The 22,798-nt window shown below is 39.2% G+C and overlaps 1 protein-coding gene across 2 annotated transcripts in view; it reads right to left on the reverse strand.

Annotated features, from left to right (window-relative positions):
* The window catches only part of FHDC1 (FH2 domain containing 1), a 36,950-nt gene that overhangs the window by 4,992 nt on the left and 9,160 nt on the right, over window positions 1–22,798 (reverse strand). For both annotated transcript variants that reach the window (XM_030948196.1, XM_030948197.1), the window contains exons 3-11: window positions 20,175–20,236; window positions 19,558–19,660; window positions 11,118–11,203; window positions 10,936–11,036; window positions 8,203–8,273; window positions 7,977–8,084; window positions 7,019–7,089; window positions 4,579–4,696; window positions 2,167–2,331 (exon numbers count right to left, since the gene is read on the reverse strand). In XM_030948196.1, the coding sequence (XP_030804056.1) occupies window positions 2,167–2,331; window positions 4,579–4,696; window positions 7,019–7,089; window positions 7,977–8,084; window positions 8,203–8,273; window positions 10,936–11,036; window positions 11,118–11,203; window positions 19,558–19,660; window positions 20,175–20,236 (885 nt within the window). The remainder of the gene's footprint in view (window positions 1–2,166; window positions 2,332–4,578; window positions 4,697–7,018; window positions 7,090–7,976; window positions 8,085–8,202; window positions 8,274–10,935; window positions 11,037–11,117; window positions 11,204–19,557; window positions 19,661–20,174; window positions 20,237–22,798) is intronic.

The following is a 22,798-nucleotide window of genomic DNA, read 5'->3' on the forward strand; positions in this document are numbered from 1 at the left end:
ACTGAGGGATTTTGGTTCAGGAAGCCATAGAAGAGGTAGTTTGAAAGACACTTTTTTACTAAAATAATTAGCAGTGATTTACTGTGAATATCAGCATTTTAACTGTTACCTCTAGGCTTCAGATTTAATCTAACTGCACCTTTGGTTGAACTTTCTGGGTTACTTTCTGAAATGAAGAACTTGGCTTGCTGCAGCCAGTACAGCTGTAGCAAAAGAAAGAAGGAACAGGCTAGTCTTGACAGAGGATTCAAAAATTACATTATTTTCCAGCATGTTGTTAAATCTGGTCTAATCAATGACACACTGTTTAAAAAAATCACACCTTTATTTGTCTAACACTTTGTGTAGTTTAATCTTCCCATTGTTGCAACAACAGAAGAGCTGCACCACTAGGAAAAGTCACCTGAAAGCTTTCAGTAAACAAAAGCCTAATGCTTTGGGATGAATGGATTAATCTACACTTCTTAAAGTGGATTTGAGACTACACTGGGCTCTGAAAGATAGGATGCATTAGAGACCTAAGAAACCTGAACATCTAAGAAAGGAAAAAGAAAAAATTTGCATTTCGGGAAAAATGTTTGGCAGGAAGCTTTCATTTACAGGTATGGAATTACAGAATGAATTCTTGCCAAATGCTAAAGTTCAACTTTAAACATACCATTGTCAAGAGAAATGGTTAAAAATAGTTGCAGATACTAATACTATATTCCACATTAGAAAAAGAATATTTTAACCTCACCTAGAACATGTTTTAGGAGATTTTATTCAGATGAAAAAACCTATTTTAAGCACATAGTTAGACATGCCAAAAAACTGCAAGAAATGTTTAAGCATTTGAAATACGTGCACATGGCCATGGTGGTACAAGCCATCTTTTTAGACTGTTGGACGTGCTGTCTACACATCACGTTCTCTTGTCACAACTGTCATTTTAATTATAAATTTTTCTGGTAATGTTGTAGGAACAATGGTCAATCCACAGTTAGTAAGCAAATCTCAACATTTGCAAGCAAGAGTCTAATTTGTCATTTTTTAGAGTGTACATGCTTATTACAAAGAGGGGACCTCACAAGTCATAGCTATCCATCCACCACTTGTAATATGTGACTGTGAATGAAATCCTCAATGCCCAATACTTGAACATATCTGGATGAAGTCCCCTCTTGCTAAACTGACTGCAACAGCTATCACCATTTGGTTTTAGACATTTGTGCAATGTGCACCCTCCTGTAACTACGTGTTGTCTTGGGTGGTGAAGATGAGGCAAACTAATGGTACAACAGGCACATTAGCTGAACATCCTGTCAGCTCGCTCCAAATCAACACAGTTCTCTTCTTTCTGAACCAAAGCTTTTATCCAAAGTGCTGCCAAAGGCAGATTGCAAAAGGGCACTGATCCAACTCATTAATTCTATTTATAAAGACCTAAGAAATATCTGTAACAATAGACAGCCTTTGCTGAACCAAAACTAACCAACACCAATACTGCTCCTCCATCTTAGTACATTTCCTGAATTATTTAGGACCAATTCAGGGTATCAGCAAATGAAATGCTCACACTGGGGATAAGGTATCTTGCTGCCATAGGCCTGTTTCAAGTTTTCACACACAAAAATCCTTTGAAAGGACAAAGCAGAATACACAGCCCTTACTTTACTTGGTGAAGTGCCTCTAGCCATGTAGAGGAAGGCAGTGGAGAGCCTGAGCTAGTGTGGATTCAGGCAGGTACATCCAAGGAATGGCAGGGCACACCTCAAGGCCTTTCCAACTATCCAACACTACCAGGCCAACACCTGAACAGTGACCCATGGTCGGGAAATCTGTGCAATCTGTCTCACAGCTCAGCTTAGCAGTCACCAGCCTCCTCACCAAAACAGAGGGGAGGCGCCCACTTACAAGCAGACCAACAAACAACCCTGATGTATCATCCCAGTGGTCTCGCCCACCTGAAACAGAAGATGCAGAGCAGCAGGGCTGCTCACAATGGCCATTTCCCACCTGGCTTCTGGCAAGGAATGCTTCCAGGAGTGCAGTTTTCTGTAGCCATTTGAGCAAACAGATCAAATACTACAAGATACAAAATGCCTCTTAAGCAGAAAAACCAACTTGATTCATGAGAGCCAATATCCATTTCAGAAGTGTGAGAATCCCATTCAGCACTCTTACCTTAACAGATGTGTTGAATCTTATGCAGAAGTCCCTAAATATCTGGAAACATTCATCCAACTTCATAGTTTCTTTGTCTTCACAGAAAAAGTCAATGAGAGCATTTCCCTCCTTTTGCAGTTCTCGTTTCTGGTGTTCAAGCTCCTTTAGATGCCTTACAGCAAACTGCAGCATACACACATGAACCAGACAGAAAAATTAAAGTCAGTCACAACAGGTCATGAATATATTAGGAACTTATGAAATTCATGTTCCAAGCTAGAAGCTGTTACAGACCCCGGGAAATTAAAATTTTGATGGAGATCGCATACTAACAAAAGGACATATGCCATTTCAGCAAACTGAGTAAAGAAGGTCAGGAAAAATGGATCAATCAAAATGTACATTCTAATGACTAGGATGGAAACCAGGAAAAAGCTCAAAAGCCCTTGAACAAACTTACTGCTTTAAGTTCTAGATAAGTAAAATCAAAGACTGTACGAGGACACTGACAGAGCCCCTGGGAGCTCCTTAAAAGCTCCTCATTCCTTATTTTCCCATTTCCCCTTCAATCTTCAACTAAGCATGAAGGATTAATTCCTCCTCCCCACTTTTCCAAAAACACACATGAACTGATTCATGGATATACACCACAAAATCAATTCCTTCCTAAGGTGACCCTAGACCACATTAAAAAAGGTTTTCATACTTGAAAGGTAAGGAACCACTGAAAATACACATATTTTAACATATCCAGAAAATGTTCCCCTAAAGTAGCACTTTGAATGATAAGTACAGAGCAATAGAGACAGGATGGGACTAGTTTAGTGGAAGAAGATTCAGGAGGAAGAGAATAAGGCTGTGATTAGACTTTGAGCAGCAGAACTCCTTAAAACACTTTGATCAGGTGCCCTGTCTCCTCTGTCTGCATCACCAGCTATCCCCTTCTATTCTTGCACAATTCCCCATCTCACACCACCTGTACCTCAAAGTAACCTGAGAAGAAAAGTTAATTTTTTAGACAAATCTCTTCTCTAACTAATAGTCACCAAATATTTTTCATAATGTAGCACTGGGGTGAGAAAATGCACCCCAGTGCTACATTATGAATTGGTGACCACTTAATCCAAACCTGCTTTCAGGAACTACTTGGAAAATTATACCACTAGGATAGGAACAAATATGACTTGCTAGTCTTAAAAAAAAAAAAACAGAAAAAAGAGGGGACCAAAAAGCCCACAATGAAACCTGAAGATAAACTGGACAACTGATAAAAGCATACATCAAAAAATAGTTCCTCCCACATATTTCAGGAGTTTATTCACAAGAGTGAAATAATCAAAGTTGACTTTTAGATCAGCTTGGTTATCACCTGTAATTTAGAAACAAAATCCGGAAGTGTTTATGCAAGGTATGCATTTGTAAAATTATTTTTTCCCCAACATTTCTTTTGGAATGTGGCCTAAACAAGGTTGTAGCGTTACATAAAACCACCTATTAAATTTTTTAAAATCCCAAACATGTTAAAACATAACATTAAAGAGTCTGGGTGCAATGGATAAAAGCCAACAATTCAGAGTGAATGAGGACAGGTATTTCAATCTTAACCTGCCCCTTTCTTCATCAGCTTTTCATCTCCTGAAAAACTACAGGGACTATTAACTACATTTGCAAGTTGAAAATCAGGGTGGGTTAAGTTCCAGATCAACACCTGCCTTCTTACTTTTAATAATTACCTGTAGTGTGAAACAAAAAAAATCACTTAATTGAAGTATAATATGTATTTCTCGAGGCATCACCACATACTCAGAAAATACCAAGAACTCTGCTTCCAAAGTAAGTGCTCTATACATCCAGGCCTGTAAAGCCATTGCAGTACTCAATAAAATAAAAAAAAGGAGAACCCACATGGCATAATGGTATGGCTCTGAGTAAGAGACTCTGTGTTAAGGGTAAATTAGTAGAGAAAACAGTCCCTTAACCTTCCAGCTTCCAGCAATATCTCTTCAGCCACCCAGCCAGCAAGATTCATACACACAACACACCCTCAGCTAAAACTGATGTGCTCCAGAATAACCTAATGTGCAGACATTACATTTTGGGCAGCTGCAAAGTACAAAACCAGAGACCACTCCAAATTGTCTTATATTTTAACTACTGATCTTCATCAGTAACTTCGCACGCACTAAACATGCTTGCCTAACAAGCCTTGGGCAATGTACACTCAATATCCCTCCCTGTAAAAACACGGCCCTTCCAACAATCTTACTTGACAAACAGCAGGAGGCTGGAACACCTTTGTACAAACTGACAGGCTAGGCATATTAAAACAGTGCTTCTGTTTATTGACAGGTCCACACAAATTACATTCAGCTTGAGGAATGTTGCTGTATTCAGGCAACAGTAACACATTAACACAGAGATCCTACAAACCTGGAGAAAGTTTTCCATCTGGTGAAAGAGTTTTGGGTCTCGTCGGATGCTGTCTTTAACAGATCTTGTCTTGACAGACAGTGAGTGCAGCTCTGCTTCTACACTATCAATGGATAACCTAAAAATAGCATGTACAGAGAACGTTTATCAAGAGAGGAGTGGCCCACAGGTTAGCCACAACTGCAAAAGTGGATGCTTTACATGAGGTGCAAACAGGCTATCAAACAAGACCTGCCTGTTCAGGAAATCTTTCCAGAGTAGACACTGAAAATTAGGAGAGAGATAAGCACATTTCTTCTTATTTGCAACCTGAAAAGATTCCCATGGGGTGTGGTTTCATGATTAACTCCAGCCAGTCCTACCCACCTAACCTTAAAAAGGTTACTGCTGCCCTGCCTCTGTCCAGGTGTTCCTTTTCTCTCCTGGTGCCTAGCACTCATTTTTAAGATGGCCAGTCATCTCTGTGAACTGAAAATTAACCTAGGAAAAGGAAAAAGCCAATTTGTTCCAGATGGATCCTTTGCTTGGTCCAACTGACTACATGACTGCTTGAGTGCAGGAGCTACCACAAAAAGGGGGCCACAAGAGACCATCAGCCAGGACTACTGATTTTGGCAGTAGCATCTGGCATCATGAAATTGCACATCACACTCTTCTAAGCAGCCACAGCAATGCAACCCACACAGTCTCAACCCTGCAGTTACAATATTTCATCCTTCTACTAAACACCAGCAGTGAAGCTGCTGCTGTGAAAAGGGAATTCAGAAACTGAAGCACACAGGAATCTGGTCTGGTGTAATCTAAGTGTTGTCCTGGGAGACCCACATTCCATATCACAGGAGCTCCCACCTAAACCTCCCAGTCACTTCGAGGGTAAATGCTTCTAAACCTATGGCATTTCCTTCACAAAATAACTAAACTTTGCTTAGGAATTGAAGCAGTATAAGTAGCCAAGTGATAAGAACTAACAACTGTACACATGCTCCTCCTAAGGTTGTCTCACCAGCAGCCTGACTTTCAAACACTAAAGCTGAAGAACTTGTGGCAGCCTGACTGAAATGCACATGGCAGCAGATGGTGACACATCTGTAAGTTTGTCAGTACACACACAAATTAATATCATATTATAGTTATATATGTAATAGTTATATACATAATAGTAATATATATAATAGTTCCCTGTTTTGGGAAAACATGGTGGTTTTGCAGCTAAGAAAAGCAGTAGAAAATACAGGCTACATTTTTCTCCCTGTGGAGGAGGAAGAGGATGGCCTACAAGTAAAGAAGGAAAGACAACAAAATATAAAGAACGTAATGGTAGTTGTTTTAACATGCTCTAACTGGGTGGATTTATGAGCAACTTGTACATGACAATTCTCTCTAAAGACCTTCCTCATGCCCAGTGGTGAGGTACATATTTAATTTTGTTTCATTTTCATGTACAAAGTGCACTCCCTGAATAGACTTCAGCATGAGTTACAACAGAAGATTTTCAGTGTTAACAAAGGTGATCAAAGAACAAAGTGGTTAGAAAATAAATATCATCACATTTGGGACTCTGCCTGTTTCTCTCCTGTTTGCCAGGGGGCTTGGATGCTGAGGAAAGCTACATTCCCCAGCAGGCCACATGGCAAACTGCCAAAAAGGTGTGTGGGTTGGATGGCAGAGAGCCACACAGGTGGTCCCTCAAAAATTTTCTGATTAACTCCATGGCCACTCCTTTCCTCAGAAGATTTCAGTCTTTTGCAGACATTACTTAACCCTCCATCAGATCTAAGAAACTGGATTTTGCAGCTGGGAAAAGAATGTAAATAGATTGCCCTAAGCTCAAGAGTAAGGAAGTAGCAAAACTGGGAACAGAACTTCAGCATTGCTAGCTTCCAGGTTTCAGATGTAGATCACGCTGTCTCACAAAAGTATCACAGTTACTGAGGTACGAATCAGCTTCTGTTTAAAATTATGCAGATTCAGACTTTAAGCTGAAAAAATGCAGATCCACAAACCCTTCAGATTTTCCAACCAAGACAGCAAATGATACCCCAAAAAGCATCTAAGTGAAGCCAGGGCCAGCACCTGCCCCTGGTACCAGATTTGGAAAAGTATTGCAGCCTGCTCAGAAACTGATGGAAATTGGTTTAAGGAAAAAGAGTATCATGCTTTTAGCTCAATCCCTTGAAAGTAATGAAAAGGCACATGTATTTGACAGAGACAGAATTACCAAAAACCTATGGAGATCATGTAATAAAAAAACCTCATACCTGAAGGCACATTGCAGGCATACTTCTGCTAGTAAATGGAAATGAAGACCTCAAAGCTACAGTAAACATTTGTCAAGATCTGTTTTTGTGCCAAGACTTTCCTGAATAAGCCTCATTGCTTCACAAATGAGAAAATTCCAATTTCACTCTAACCATAAGTTTTCACTTTTCTTTTAACTCACCTGGCGGCATCATGAACGCTCCTAATTTTTTCTGAAAAGTTGAGAAGAGCAGCATCTTTCTTTTGGGCTTCCTGAAACAAACAGAACAAAACCAAAACACACACAATCCATTAACATTCCACCACCAAGCCAAAATCCCTAAGTCTGGCAGTTCTAAAGCTTCTGGGAGGGCACTTAAAGGTTTCTCTCTTGCACTGTTTTTCCTCCCATTCAATCCTAACACAACTGAGTGGAGGACATCCCTTAAAGAAAGACAGGGATCAGAACTGGAGATTTTAAACAATAGCTTCCATTTTGCAGTGTAAAATAATAGCTGCTTCTGCCAGTGAACACAAGCCAGATGTATTAATAAGGAAAGTCAGGGAAAGAACAATTTACTGATGCCATTGTTTGAGCAGATACAATGCTTCCTGCACAAACATCAATTTATACCCTATTAAATCTCTTAAGCCAGTTTGTACACAGATAACCAAAGTCAAATAGATGCGTTTAAATTCTCTCCCTTTTAAAATCCAAAAGTTTGAAAGGAGGGAAAAAGAGCTTGAAAGTGTCTGCAGCAGCTTTAAAAAACACACATCAGTCATTGAGGGAGGAAGGAAAAGCTATCAAGAAGGCTGCTCAAAAAATTCAATGGGAAGATTGAGAGAATTTTTATCAAAATAAATCACTTCCACAGTGTAAGAATTTGGGACAATAAGAAAAAATCTACAGTGAAAAAGTTTGATGAAGGCAAGTTTCTACATGATATAAAAAACCTTTCCATGGGGTTCCCAACAGGATGACCAAGTAGAGGTAATTTTTGGTGAATTTCGTGTCAGGAGAAGAAAGGTGAAGATTAAATCAAAGCTGTGAGACAGTTGCTTTTTTTTTGGAGGCACATAGCCCCTTATATTGTGTATCAATTAATGGACCTATATTTGTAGAAGTTGCTTATACCAGCAAAATAGATTTTCTATACCAGAGCAACAAAATGCAGCAGACTCATCCCAGGTTTGTTTGCTTTCGTGTCTGCCAGCTTGAGCAGCGACGACAGTTTGAATCCAACAGCATTGCCAGCATAACCTCCCTAAAAAAGAAACAATTTGCAAAAGAGCAAATGACAAGCTGAGGCATGACATGAGAGCACTGCAGCACTGACAAGGAAGTACAGCCCACCAGCCATCTCCCTTTGGGATGTCACTTACCGCATTCATAATATTGCCAGCCTGAAGGACCAAGTGCAATATGGAATGCAGCTCCTCACAAGTCATTAACTCTGAAGGAACAAGGAAATTGCTGTCTAACAATTGTTTGTTTAGAAATAGTCAGTTACCAAGCTCCTCTTCATCTCAAGCTTTTTTTTCAATTTGACAAGAAACTCCAATAAACTGAAGAGGTCATGGGAAAGATAATGGTACTATATAATTCCAATTCACAAGCACAACTGACAAACCTCAAGTGTATTTTCAGACTTTAACTTAGCAAGTGTAGTATTTCCAAGGCAACCCCCAGCAGCTAAGGAAACATTTGGGGCCTAATCCTGCAAAGTGTCTCATGCAAGTGGTTAAGTATCCTCACCACCTACTAATTATTCCAGTGTGAGGCAAGTGTTCTGCACCCTGCAGGATCCATTTGCCATCTGCCAGGATTGGGCTTTTGAACAACTACACTTTTTTTAGGAGACTTGGCCATAAGGCCTGAAAAGATAACAGGCAATGTTTAAATTTTCCTTGCTTATCCCACTCCCACTATGAATCACCATTTTATTTCTGTATGATCACCAACTCAGAGAAACATTTGTTTTACTTGTCATATCAAAGATGATTTAGCACAAAGTTATATTCAGTGTGACAAGGAGTCACATGGAATAAAACAGCCTTTTAAAGTTTTCCCATCACACAAGCCTGGTTTATATGTATGTATGTTCATTTCTTTGCAAAATGCACAGTAGTCTTCTATCTGAATACATACACCCTTTCACCCAGCCACATATGAGCAAACAACAGTGTATGTGCAAAAAACAATATATGTGCACCAGAGGGATTGCCTTAGAAATAAGATGTGGAAATTCAAAACTGTAAAGAGTTAATAAATGTGGCACAGCAAACCAAGCAACTCCAAATTAACAATTACCCATACAGCAAGAAAATCACTATGAGCTGGTTGTAATGTGAGGTACTATATGTTATACTAATGAAGAAAATAAAAGGTGGAATCCTTTTGATTGTAGCGTAAATACTTTTAAAAACTATTTTGATTCCAAGTCCATTCTATAATTTATCCTGCATTCAGCTGCCCAACACAATACAGTAATGAATCATTTTGGAAGCCCATAGCCCTTACACATTTGCATTTCAATACTGGCAACCTAAAACCATAGAAATAGTTAAATAACATTTGATCTAACAAGATAGATCCAAGGCGAGGATGCAAGAAAGAAGAGAGAGGAGAGAATAAATAAGAAAATAGCAAATTTCACAAGGCCAAGAGGAGAAGGCAACTCCTAAAGACTTCACACAGTAAGAGCCCGCCCCGCGTCACTGTGACATCCATCCATCTGCAGGCTAGGTGAGAATCCACCAGGCTGCTTAGACCATCCTCACCCTTAGTGATTATCAGCATTAAAATTGAAGTAAAGATTCTCTCCATTTAATTACAGGAAAGAAACCTAGAGACAGCAATAGAAAAGGAGACATAGTTCCTAAACAACTTCAGGCTATCAACAAACCCTGGAGTGAAAAGACCAAAAGGAGAAGAGCACATAATAAAGTGGACTGAACACAGGGAAGGCCCAGTCAGTGATTTGCGTGAGTGGCCTGATGCAGGAGCTGGAGACCAAAGTGTCTCCTCTCTGGAGGGCATTAATTCACCAGTTTACATATGTCTTGGGTGAAGGACACGAAGGACATTAAGGTGTGGCTACTTTTATACATAACATATTCCCTCACATATGTCTGTTGCTCAAAACACAAAGAACAATGATTTAAAAGAGATCCTAATAAAAGGCCAAACTCAGACCTAATTCTACATACTGCACACTTTCCTGAGTCAATGAGAAGTTCAATCCCCACTGGTGGGAAAATGCTTTTTTTCCTTTTGCTTTCAACTGAAAGGACTATTCTAATCAACAGTACTCATAATTGAAGATTTTAATTAGTCCACCATTTTATACCACTACAAGCAGCCTAAGCAATGATCTAGTAGCCTGTCAAAAAATTCCAACATGAAATATGAATTTCATATTGAGGAACAGGACAAAGAGGCACTCAAGATACTGTAAAGGGTTGGCATTAATGTTTAACTGGAACCAGGAAATCAATTATTTTCCTGCAGCATAGAAGACACTACATTACCCAAAAAACAGCCATCTGCAGCAGTTCAAAACTTGAGAAATGTAAAGAGCAGAACAGGTATGTAGAGAAACAGAGAACAAAAACAGAAAACTAAGGAACAGCAAAGGTATTCTTTACAATAAAGGTTTAAAGGTTTTAACTTATCAATACTGCCACCTCAAAAGGAAGTGGCCTATAGAGAAATTTAGAAAATAGTCCTTTTTTTCCTATGGATCTCTGAAAGAATAAGCAGAGAGGTGTAACAACCACATTCCATCAGAGGGAGAGCAGTGCAGGAATGAGCAAACTGGACTCAAAAGATGACATCCTAATTTGGTCATAGGCACTTGTGCTTCTATCAGTTTAGGATACATTACTTTTAGGCTTTGAACATGAATTTGCTGCTAGTGTACCCAAAGTCTCCAGATTTTTGATTTTGGAAGCAAAGATCCACCAGGCACACCCTGATGGCATTTGTCAGAGGGGAGTTAGCCTCCTTTTAATAGCTAAGGTACCTGAAATTCAAGCTCTGGTCTTCGTAATGCAGACTAATTAACATGCTAACAAAAACAAGAGTATTAGGCATGTCCCAACATATTTAATTACCTTTTGTTGCCCGTCTTATAATTTTCATGTCATCCTGTAGAGAAGCACAGGAGGGTGAGAACTCCCTCTCCAACACCATGGCTTCAATCCTAAGAGCATAGCTGGAGTACACGAACAGGTTTAGAACTGACAGCCAAAAAAGAACACTTATCATAAACAGAACAAACCAACCATCTCCTTACTTTGGCACCTGGATTAGTAAGTACATGAAGGAATCAGCTTGAGACAGTTTTGATACATCTCCATCAAAGGCTTTTAATTTCTTCACCTAGAAAAGAGAAAAAAAAACACTAGCAAAGGATTTCATGAAAGATCAGGATTAACCTGACTTTGGAAGGCAACACCTTGAAAAGCAGTAAATTTAAGTGAAGGCATTGGAAAAGTCCACCCAGTGACTGTCCCAAGATCCTGTAATTTGCACACACCCCAACCACAAAAAAAAATTCAAAAAATAGCATCACTCTTCTCTCAAAAAAACTAGCTACACAGTCCAGCAGCAGAAACCATGATGCCATCATTCTGATTGCTGATTTTGATTTCTGATCAATGATTGCTTTCATCACTATGTTTAGGATACTGATGATGATCTGAAAAATGACCCCCAACTCTTCAACAACTGTGATGTACACTTGGGCATAGCATAACTGTGTTCAGAATATCCAGCACAGGACTGCCTAAATCTTATTGGCATAATGCAACTAAACTTTAAGTTACAGGGTTTTTTTCAAGATACTTGCTTCAACTATCTCCCCTAAAATGCTCTTAAGGGGTAAACTTCATGATCTTGAGTTTGTATTTTTTTCATTAATATGAAATACTTTAAAGAGAAATACAATCTTGCATTTTAAGCAATTTGTTGTCAGTACTCTCAGTACTCTGAGGACACCATTTACATGCAAAGGAAATACCACTGCATTAATTTTGTCAATCTTCCTTCCCAGCTCCACCAAAATCCATATATTTGCATGATCTGGAAGCCACTGATCCACCCACATACTCACTATTTGTTTATATAGAAGAACTGAAAAATACATGCACATATGTTTAAGCGTAACTGGAATTTCTTCCACATCTTCCAACACAGCAACTGTGTCCAAAAGCAGAGCTCACTCTCAGTTACACTATTTCTTTATTCAACCAACAAGTTCTCACCCAGCAGCAGCTGCATGTTTCCACTGATTTACACACCAGCCCATCATCCTTCCTTTGTGCAACATCATTCTTAAAGCCCATTCACAACCACACTTACACAGATGGTCTTTAGTTTTAGAAAGCATATTAAGCTGTTGGAGAGAAGGACACTGCACCAGGGCCTCAACAGCTACTCCACCGCCATGATTTAGTAACATATCCACAGGTTTTGTTAAAGAATCAGCCTACAAATTAATCACTCCAGTTACTTTTCTGCTTTGACAGTAAAAAAGTAGCTGATCTGTAGTGGAAGACAAATATACTATGCTAAATCGGGGTTCTGAACTAACTGAAGAATTCTTTGAACAGTTTTTTTCTGCTTTATTCCCATTTTTTTCCACACCAGAAAAAATAGAAATGTTGAGAACACAATAAGAAAGATAAAAATACAAGTTAAACACAGAATGGAAAATAATTTCTTTTCAAATTGAAAACCACATCAACAAACAAATGAACAGGAAAAAAACTAACAAAAACTTATGACCAAGGACGAGACCTCTAATCAGAGAGCAATTTTTATTCAGGCTATCTAGCTTCATTTCCTAACACCACCCCCCATTTAACTGAAGACACTCAGACAACAGCTCCCCTTCTAAGATAAACAGCATACCCATTTTTTTTTAGGCCTGAGAAAACTCCTAATTTACTGAGTAATTCAAGAAGTCTGCCAACAAAAAAACAGGAAAGACCAGACTCGACATTCCTGATAATTCTAAGGTGTTAAATGATCAAGAAACAAACCCAAAATAAACACTTTTTCTACATCATTAAGTGGGGAGTGAGAGATAGTATACTATCTCTGTCTTTAAAGGTGTTCTTTAACCTAGCTTCCCAAAACTAGTGGACTGCAACCTTAAAAATCTGCAAATTCTCCAACCTCATTTTAGTATCTTGCAGATATCAGTGTTTGCCTGAAAAGGATACAGGCATTCAGATATGGGAGAGGGGGAGGAATGACAGAAAAGCAGCCCACCAAAAAAACCCACACCGCCTCACCAAAATCAGATCATATAAGCCACAGGTTAATTCTAGGAAGATGCAATTTGAAGACTTAAATGCACAAAAAGTGAACAACAAGAGATCCTGAGACAGGTATATTAACTTATTCATGCTACCAGTACTATATTTAAATATACTTACAACAGTAAGTAGAAACCAATGTTTTCTATGTGGAATTTTAGTTTCACATGTACTGGAGGAAATCCCCTTCTATCCTACTAGGAAAAATGCCTGGAGTCATATGAGTGAGTACTAAATCCCAGAATTAATTCAGAGGAGGAACATTACTAAACATGCATAACAGAAGACATTGACAAGGCTGCCTTCTGATGGGTAGGATGGGGTGTGAATGTCACCATGCAAAAAGCTTTGGGCAATGCTCAGCCCAGAAGAAAGTCTGTGAAATCAGACTTGAAACAAAGGTGTGCTTATCACCCCACTTTTCCCAGCCTACATCAACCACCTTAACCCCCACTGTCTTCTCCTCAGATATCCCAAACTATCTTTGTAAGAAGCACCAAGGCAGCTCACCCAAGAAGCCCAAAGCCCAAGGGATGGTGGAGAACAGTGATCCATTCCACAAGCAGACAAAAAGAGTTATAAGGTCCTTTTCACCCCAGAATTCAGCAAACACAGCCTGGTTCTCCATACGTATCTGAAGTTTTTCCCATAGAAGACTAAATAATCTGTTAACTTGGCCTTAAAATAGTCAATAGTCTGGGAAATAGCTAAGGTAAAGATAGGACAGCAATTATTCTGTGTTCCCTTTTTTATTAATAATTTCATAATTTAAAAATAATTCTCACCATGAAGGAAAATAAAAAGTTATTTGACTTTATCAACACTACCAATAAACTAAAAAAAAAACAACTTCTGAACGCCAAAGCTAAAAAATTACTGGAACATATTTTGGATGTCTGTCATTACACATTCCAAGGGAGACTATTCAAAATCCCATTGGAACTGCCTCTACTCTCTGCTGCCATGCTGTCCAAGTATTCTGGAAGAAAACTGAGATTCTGTGATGGCTCCCAGAAGTGGGGGTCAAATTCAAATACCAACTACAGCCAGGAGCTGCAAAGAAACCATGGGGCTTGACAACAATGTTCACTATTAATCATGTTAACAGATATAGTAGATGGCTTCAGAACACAAGAGAGCCAAAAATGTAGCTTATTATAAAATCATAATGAATAACCCTACCAGTTCTGGCCTTGATCTCCTCTCTTGAAGCACAACAAGACTTTTCCACAAGAGTAGGCAGCCATGTACTCAGATATGGCAGTGTAATGTGTATATGCAAGAGAGCTAATTACACTGTATGCTCAGTTCTCTATTACTCAAATTGGGTGCCGAGCTACTAATTTAATTTTTCATTATATTTGTATATGGAATATGCATTTGCACTGTCCATGCATGCCCATGCACACTCAATCTGATTTTAGATACACAAGGTTCTCACATATATAATTTGCTTAATTTTAAGAACAGTTATGAAACATAGAAAGCCTGATCTTTGATTTGATTTGTGAACAACTGCAGTAGAGATGCCCATTGCAAGTATGCCATTATACCTGGCAGACATGAAAGCTACTGTATTCAAGTTCTTGGTAATTTTTAGGCTACCAGCAGCACTTCTAGTGGGGTTTTATTTTATGGCATAAAACCTTGCAGGATCTTGTAGCTACGCAGGACCTCTGAAGAAGAGGAATAAACATTTCCTTGTGCAATGAGGCATGATGTGGCACAAGCCAGGGCAGTGGCAAACCACTATGAGTAAATGTTAAAAAGAAAGGGAGAAAAACCTGCAGGTAACCATAAAGGGCAAAAAAGGAAAAGGAGATGTATGCTCTGAAGGATGGTCAGCCCTATAAAGCACTGGCTGAGGAAAGGAGGGGGCATTTAACTAAAGGCATGGTTTGAAAAGGGTAGAGCAGACAGAAACAGTCCCAATAAAGCAGGTGACAGACAGCCGGGGTTTGAAATCAGAGTACATGAGCAAAGGACAGGCTTGAGACATTATAAGGAAAGTTAAGACACTGTTGATAACCTGGGAGTGCATGTGTGTGGGTGAGCTGATTACCAGTGTGATATGCTCCCTTCTGTATGTATTTAAAGTACAAATTCTGGCTATTCTAGCTCGTTAAACACTGGACTCTCTCAACTTTTGCCAGTCTGGGCCTGTTGAAGAGTGCAATAACACGCACATAAAAGCAGCTAAAAGCTTCTCTAGTCAGGATGCCAGTAAATAAAAGCTGTCAGCCATTTCAACAGGGTATCATCCAGAAACAACCAGGAATCTTTTCAGAAGAGATATGGCAGAGAAGACCACTGCTTCAGTCAAGGCTCCCTGGAAAAACAACAAACTGAAGAAAGATGAAGCAAAGGAGATTCTAAATAGGTGTTTCTTTCTCCTTACAAAACTGCTTAGCACAGTATGGCACAAACAGCAGGACTTCTAAGAAGGCTTAAATAAAATCAGTGATCTCATCCTAGCTGTGAATGTATTGAAAATTTTTATAAAGTTGCTTGGCCTTTTCTCTAACCACTGTATAGTGGCCAGGCCACACACCCAGACAGCCCTGGACAAAACATTGAGTGGAGCCTTGCAGCAAGCTCCATCATGGCCAGCTTCAAGTATTTGTCAAGTTTTTCAAATTAAACATTTGAAAATACCCAAACATTTTATGCTGTAGGAAAGACTTCACAGCAGTGCCAATATTTCAATAATAGTCTTATTAGTAAATAGTCTTAATAGTTTGAGAAAAACATTCAGTAAGGAGCCTGTATTTGCCATTTACATGCAAAAATCTCCACAACTTTGATAGCTGCTGGAATTTTTCATAGAAAACAGCTAGAAAATTAGTAGTACTGGCACCTATTTCTGCATGCAAATAGAGCTGCCACATTACAACAGTGCAAATAGAATAATTTTAAAGACAACTGATGTTAAATGTATTTGTTAGCCCAAGGACCTAGCCTCTGTTGTCAAAGAGCTGGAATACCATCAGGTGCTTGAGATACAATGAACTGAAATGATCTGAAATATGTCACAAAAGTCAAACAAGAGACATGGAGCACATTCAGGTAATGTGACTGGATATCACAACACTTCTAGATAAGATACAATTGGAGTACAAAGCTGGTGCTTATTCACACCAGGTAAACTGTAAACTTAAACTTCTTGGTAAAAAAGAAGAAACAAAATAGTCCAGAGTTTCCCTTTCTACAGCTATGAGGAGGAAAGGTACTCCTGTAGCCATGATATTTTCTGAAAAATCCTTTCCTTAGGATTTTTTCTCCTGAGAAGCTGAGAGACCTCAGGAACAAAATGTAAACAATGGTTATCTGCTGCTGTGGAATGCAACAGGTGGATCTGTGATTGGTCTCATGTGGCTGTTTCTAATTAATGGCCAATCACAGTCCAGCCGTCCAGACTGTCTCGGTCAGTCACAAGCCTTTGTGATCATTCTTTTTCTATTCTTAGCTAGCCTTCTGATGAAATCCTTTCTTCTACTCTTTTAGTATAGTTTTAATATAATATATATCCTAAAATAATAAATCAAGCCTTCTGAAACATGGAGTCAACATTCTCGTCTCTTCCCTCATCCTAAGACCCCTGCAAACACCATCACACACTCCCCTCCCTCCTTTCACTTTTACAGACTAATGATGTATGATAAAATAGAAAAGAAAAAGCAGAAGGCATCTCAAAGCACAGTTACCAGTGCAGAGCCCACAGAAGGCACCTGGCCCTCATTGCAGCTTGCATGAAACCTTTGCACACAGGCATATGTGTCTGTAAATACCTGAGCTGCTGGAAGGGCACACAAAGAGGAACTGCAGAAGCCCATCCACGGCTGCAGCAAGACAGTCTGCCCTGGGAACTGAATAGCTGCTAACCTTTCAGGACCTGAGTGCTCAAGGACCTGCTCAGAGCAATTCTCAACTCTTACAACAACAAAGCAGGCTCTTAAGAGAACAGGAAGCATGGAAAGGGCAAGCCCGGGGAATCCTTGCTGAGGATGGGTGCAACATTGTGCAAGGACGGGCCAATGTGATGACAGCTTGCTAAAGCTATCTCATGTGATATGACAAAGAAGGAATTAGGGAGTATTAAACAGAAGAGGGAACACAGAACAAATAACACCACTTCACCTGGTATCTCTAGTGGTTCTGGATTATTTGTATGTGGGGCTGTAAGCTTCAGATGCCTTTCCCTTAGCAAATGGTGAATCACTATTCTAGGAGACAGGTATTCAGTCTAGGAGGCGGACAAACTAAGAAAAAGTAAGAGGATATAGCAGAAGAACAATGAACACACATTTAGAGAAAAAAGGGTGAAAAAAACCCAAAAAGCTCTGAGGCTCCTAAAAAGAACAAAATTTTTAACTGTCTACACTAAAATTTTAGAAACTACTGTAGTAAATGAGTTACTGGACCCATTTATTCTTAGACCACACCAAGCATGATGACATAAAGGCATGGAAACATTTTTCCATACCAGCAGAAGCATCAGGCCCTTACATCCCTGTCTTGCCTGCTACCACCCATCCAGCTCTCAAGGGGAAAAATCCAAAACAGCTCAACAGTTATGAGAAGAGTAACAAAGAGAGTCTTTCCCATTTCTGATGCATGCAATTAATTAAATACATACAATCACCTGCACACTGGAAAGCAGCCTCTTTAGTCTTCCCTTGGGAACAGCAACAAATCTCATGTCTAATATCCCTTTATTTCTAATACCATCCTGTATCATAGAATATCTATTAATTTCTCAAGTGATTCCTTAAAAGCACTTCTTAAATCCTCTGGCCCCACTGTCTTGAGTGAGAGGCCTGTTGTCAAATCTGTTGTCAAATAAATAAACATATTTTTTCACTCTTAGCAGAACGCATTGGACAGCTAATGCATCTAGTTGGGCATTGCAGACAGAACTGATAAAATTCAACAACTTACATTACAATTCTAACTGAATGACAACATTTACATCATATAGACTACACTATCTGAAAGATTTTCTACTTGTCATAAAATAACAACCAAGATCTAAGCCAGAAAGAGGAAAATAAGAAAAAGTACTTTTCTTTCAGTCTAATTTTCTGACTATACACAAAGTTAACTAGGAGTCACTCTCTTTCAAGTTAGTACTCCACTGTTCTCCTCTGTCTGACTTTCAGAGGAAGGAGATAAATTCTGTTTATATAATGGAATATGTACTAAAATGCAAACAAAGAGGGAAGAGGGAATGGTTTTGAGGTCCCAGAACTACTGTCACCTTTTTTTTTGATTGATTACATTTCAACTTGTTGATATCCTCCCAACTCTAAGAGATATATTAATCAAGTATACTAACATAACATAATTTTTACAAGATTCTCTGCAAAGGCAGCTCAATTTAGGGTCATAAATTTGAGAGCAAAAGACTGTAACATGTTCTACTCATGACTGGATCTGAGATTTGCTGCTGCACAGAGGAAACAAAGTGCTTTGGCAGTATGACCTTGAAGTGGTAAAGCATGTAAGCTGAGGTTGATCTGTACGTGGACCTTAACTTAGCAATTTCCCAAGTTTCAGCCACTCACTTTGATGTGAAGCACCCAAGCAATTCTAATGCTAATTTTGTCAGGTTTGTGGTTTACATTTCTCTCAAGTATACACAAATGGGTCAGTGCCAACAGTGAGCAGGCAAGGAACTGTACATCATTAAGCAGAGCTCCCCGGTCAGTTGATGAAGCTTCACCTCTTTAATCAAGTGAATAGACTTGAAGTTTGGGATAGGAGGGGAGAAGGCTGTGCTTGGATGTTGGTCATATGGTGATCACAGGAGCATTGAGAAGGCACTGCTGGCAATTCTGTGCCTTCTAACACGTCTCCTTTGAGCACTAAGCCATGGTAGCAAATTCCATGGGTGCTGAATGTTGCAGCTGCCTTTCTGCCCTATTGAAACCCAGTGACCAGACCCAGATGAACCAAGCAGGCAGTGAACCTGAAGGCAAAAAGGCACTAAGTAGCACAGGGTTACCAATATTCAGCTCACAGGCACTGCAATGGGAAGGCATGAGGCAGGTGCCAAAGAAGTGAAATTTGTTTGCTTAGAATACACTTCAATTCTGAATTTTCTAACTCCCTAGAGGAGTTATCTGCACACAGGAAGGCTCCAGGTCTTGCTGTTTACGGGACAAAAGGGACATCATAAAAACAAACAATGTCTTATCGACTCCTTAAAAGCAGGTGAAATTACTTGAAGGGAATGACTATCCTGTGACCTCAACACCACAAGTCAAACAAAGATTAAACATTTGCACTCAGTGGTTCCCTGTTCCCTAGCCTCAGGAAGATGTTGAGATTCCTCTTTTACAGAACCTCATGTTAGAATCCCAGTCAGCAGAACTCTACAAAAAATAAGTTCCACATAAAACCATTATTTACCTCCTCTGCTTCTGGTAATAATTTAAGAAATTCATGTAGCAGTTCAGAACCATAAGGCTGACTTCTTCCATGATAAATATCTTCAATGATGGATTCGGCAGACCTTGAAAAAACAATTGAGCACACAAATTTCTAACACTTGCACGGTGAACAGTTACACAGATTGAAAAAACCACGCCTGGGCTACTTAACAGAGTTATAAAGAGGCTGTGGGTGCATCAGTGTCCACAGCAGCACTGCTCTGACACCATTTTCAGTGATGCCTTTACCGAAGGGCAACGTTATCAGTAAATACAGACAGCAATGGAACAGCTTGAAAATGTTGCTCCCATTGCCCCTTTCTAATTGTTTACACAGAGAGGAAGCCAGCAAAAGGCAGCTCACAGGCACGGCTACATGAGGTAAAAGGGCTTCCCTTAACCATACCTGAAAACTCACCTCAACTGCTTAACATCAGCAAACTCTGTTTGATGCTAAGTCATAAATGCACTCACAACTGAACATATTAGAAAACAAATTATGCCAAATTACTTTTGAGAAAACTGCATAAAACTGCAAACTCCACAAGGAACAGAGCACAATGTATATATTTTATGAGAACTAAAAAGAATTCTTACTTTTTGAATTGTTTGAGAAATATCCCAATGTTCATACTTCGTTTTGCATCCAAAATGGAAACCTGAGAGAGAAAGCAAGAGATTAATCTAATAATACCTAAGAAAATAGCATATAATGCAGATATCATTTCTTAAATTGCTACAGATAACTGTTTGCACCAAATCCCAGACCAAATAAATATAGAGTCACCTCTTATCAACAAAGGTCATATACTACAAAACTAGTTTTTACCAGCGAAATATATAGCACACTTGCATCACCTTTCTCCAAGTGAAGCAAAAAATTCCATAGTAACATATAATGAAGGAAAGAATCAATATTTCTATTTCATTACAAAGTAAAAACATTCTTCTTGCTTATTTCATAACCCTGCATCTGCAAAATGTTGCTTATCAGGTTGCAATATAATCACTATATTGCATTTGAAGGCCCCAAGGTTAGTGAACACCACACTTCAAAATCCATGTAAATTCAAAGGTTTTGTGACAAACGTGAGGATGGGATTTCTAAGCAGAAAAGCAGAAATGGGATTTCTAAGCAGAGGTCAGGTGCATTACTGATTTAATTCATGCCAACTAACAGCCACACTGACTCAGGGGAAGATAAGTAAGTCGATCTTGAATCAAACCCTGAAATACGTAACGCTCAAATCTGTTTGCTTACCTAGAAGCAAACAGAAATCCATAATAAAATAAGCTCTCCCAGCTTGGTATTTCAAAGTTGGTTTGCTATATCATCTTACATATATAATTCTGAAGATTAGGCAGACAGGAAAAAAAAACAAACCACAGTATTTCCACTTAATTTTGTAAAAAATTTTAAAATCAAAGTGCCTCTTTTATTTTTCTTCCTGTAACAGCATACAAGTTTAAACCTGAGAGGTTTGCCCTGTTTCAGCGAATTGTGTCCTTAAGGTTACAACTTTACCACGGCTATTTTGGTGATAACAGCTACAGAAGTCATGAGATTTACAAGGACAAGAGAATTGTTTCGCCTGAACAGTTCCACCTGATGGCTACAATAAAAGAGCTCAGTACACATAGATATTCAAGACTACTGTTGGACTCGCATGTGTTTGTGGTTTTGACAACTGGAAAGGCATTTTGACCTTTGTGACAGTGCTCAGATTAGAAGTAGATATATAAATGCAACATTGGCATTATCACGAAACTGAATTAGTCTGCAGTCAGCTGGTGACAGTGAAAATATAGGGATGATTAATGGGCTATCCTCAACATCCACCCAGGAGACAGGCTCTTCGTCTGCTGAAAATAGTGAGTCATATTGAAAAGTTTTCTGAAATTCTGGAATTTCCTCTCTTCTGAAAACAGTGAAGACTAGAAAACACAGGAAATATCAGCATATTAGTTTTAATTAGATGATTGGTAGCCTGAAGCCCTTCAGTTTTAGCATATGCAGAGATAAGGGGGCAGATTGTGGTTTATTCTCCTGTTATCTTAAGAGTCGAGAAGCCCCCAACAGATCATTAAGGAAAAGCCCCTTAACTCAGGACAGGTTCAACTATCTCTCCCCCTGCAGTATCTAATCTTTTTCAAATGTTTTACTGCAAGGACCTCTCACTGACCTCTCTAACTGCAGCTCCAGTCTCCAATTGCTCCAGTCACCCCCAGTTCTCTGGTTTCTCTGTACTAGTTTAAGCCTATAAGCTTTACCATCATTTGGCTTTTGGTTTGTTTGGGGCTTTTAAGCATATTCAGAGTTAATCCTGTGTACATTTTTTAAATCACAGTAACTGTTACAAGGAGACTGATCGTCAGATGAGTAAACCTTTGTTTTCCATGGCACAACTCAGATTTACAGTACAACCTCAAACAAATTACATAATTTTTTTTAATATCTTCCCTCGAAGAAAAACAACAAAGGGGAACATATACAGCTGCATTTGTCTTATCAGCACAACAAAAAAATGTCACAGCTGTTCTTAAGTACCAGGATTTAACATACACTTCTTGCTCTGTATATGACTGTTCTCTATTTTTTCTCTGATTTCTTGTTTAACCACACAATCAGAACAAGTCTCACTTTTTGGTCACTCTTTGCTTGGTGTCTACTCCAAGCTTATCAGAAGTGTTTGAAACTGCTGTCATTACATAACTACCTTCAAGGAGTTTCCAGATGAAAGCACAAGGAGGAGAAAAGGGAACCTGGCAGATACTCCATAAATACAAGTTCCTACTCCTTGCACACAAATGCACTATCTTCCATCCCACATTCAGTTGCATATTAGATTCATGCTCAGCCTGAACATCTGTTCACAATGTCTACTCTTCTCCACCGAGACTTCATTTAAATTTGTTCATGCAGAGCACTGTCTGCTGTTGCTTTTTACCCTTTGAACATTACCACAGCTTTTTCTAAATTCTGCTCAGTCTGCTCCCGTCTTCTGCTCACACACACCATCAACGCTGCTGCCGGCACAGCACGTTCCAGGTCTCTGTTTGCCACCCAAAGAGGTTTTGAAGTGCTGTCCACCAGTAATACCCCTGGACTTCTTGACTCAAAAAGTTACACTGGACTGTAACTGAGAATTGGGAACAGGCACTCCTAGTCCCACTGGGATTCTCCATGGCAAAAAAACACCTCTCATGGTTTCTTATTATTT

Source organism: Camarhynchus parvulus, chromosome 4, assembly GCF_901933205.1.
Source record: "Camarhynchus parvulus chromosome 4, STF_HiC, whole genome shotgun sequence".
Taxonomy (NCBI): Eukaryota; Metazoa; Chordata; class Aves; order Passeriformes; family Thraupidae; genus Camarhynchus; species Camarhynchus parvulus.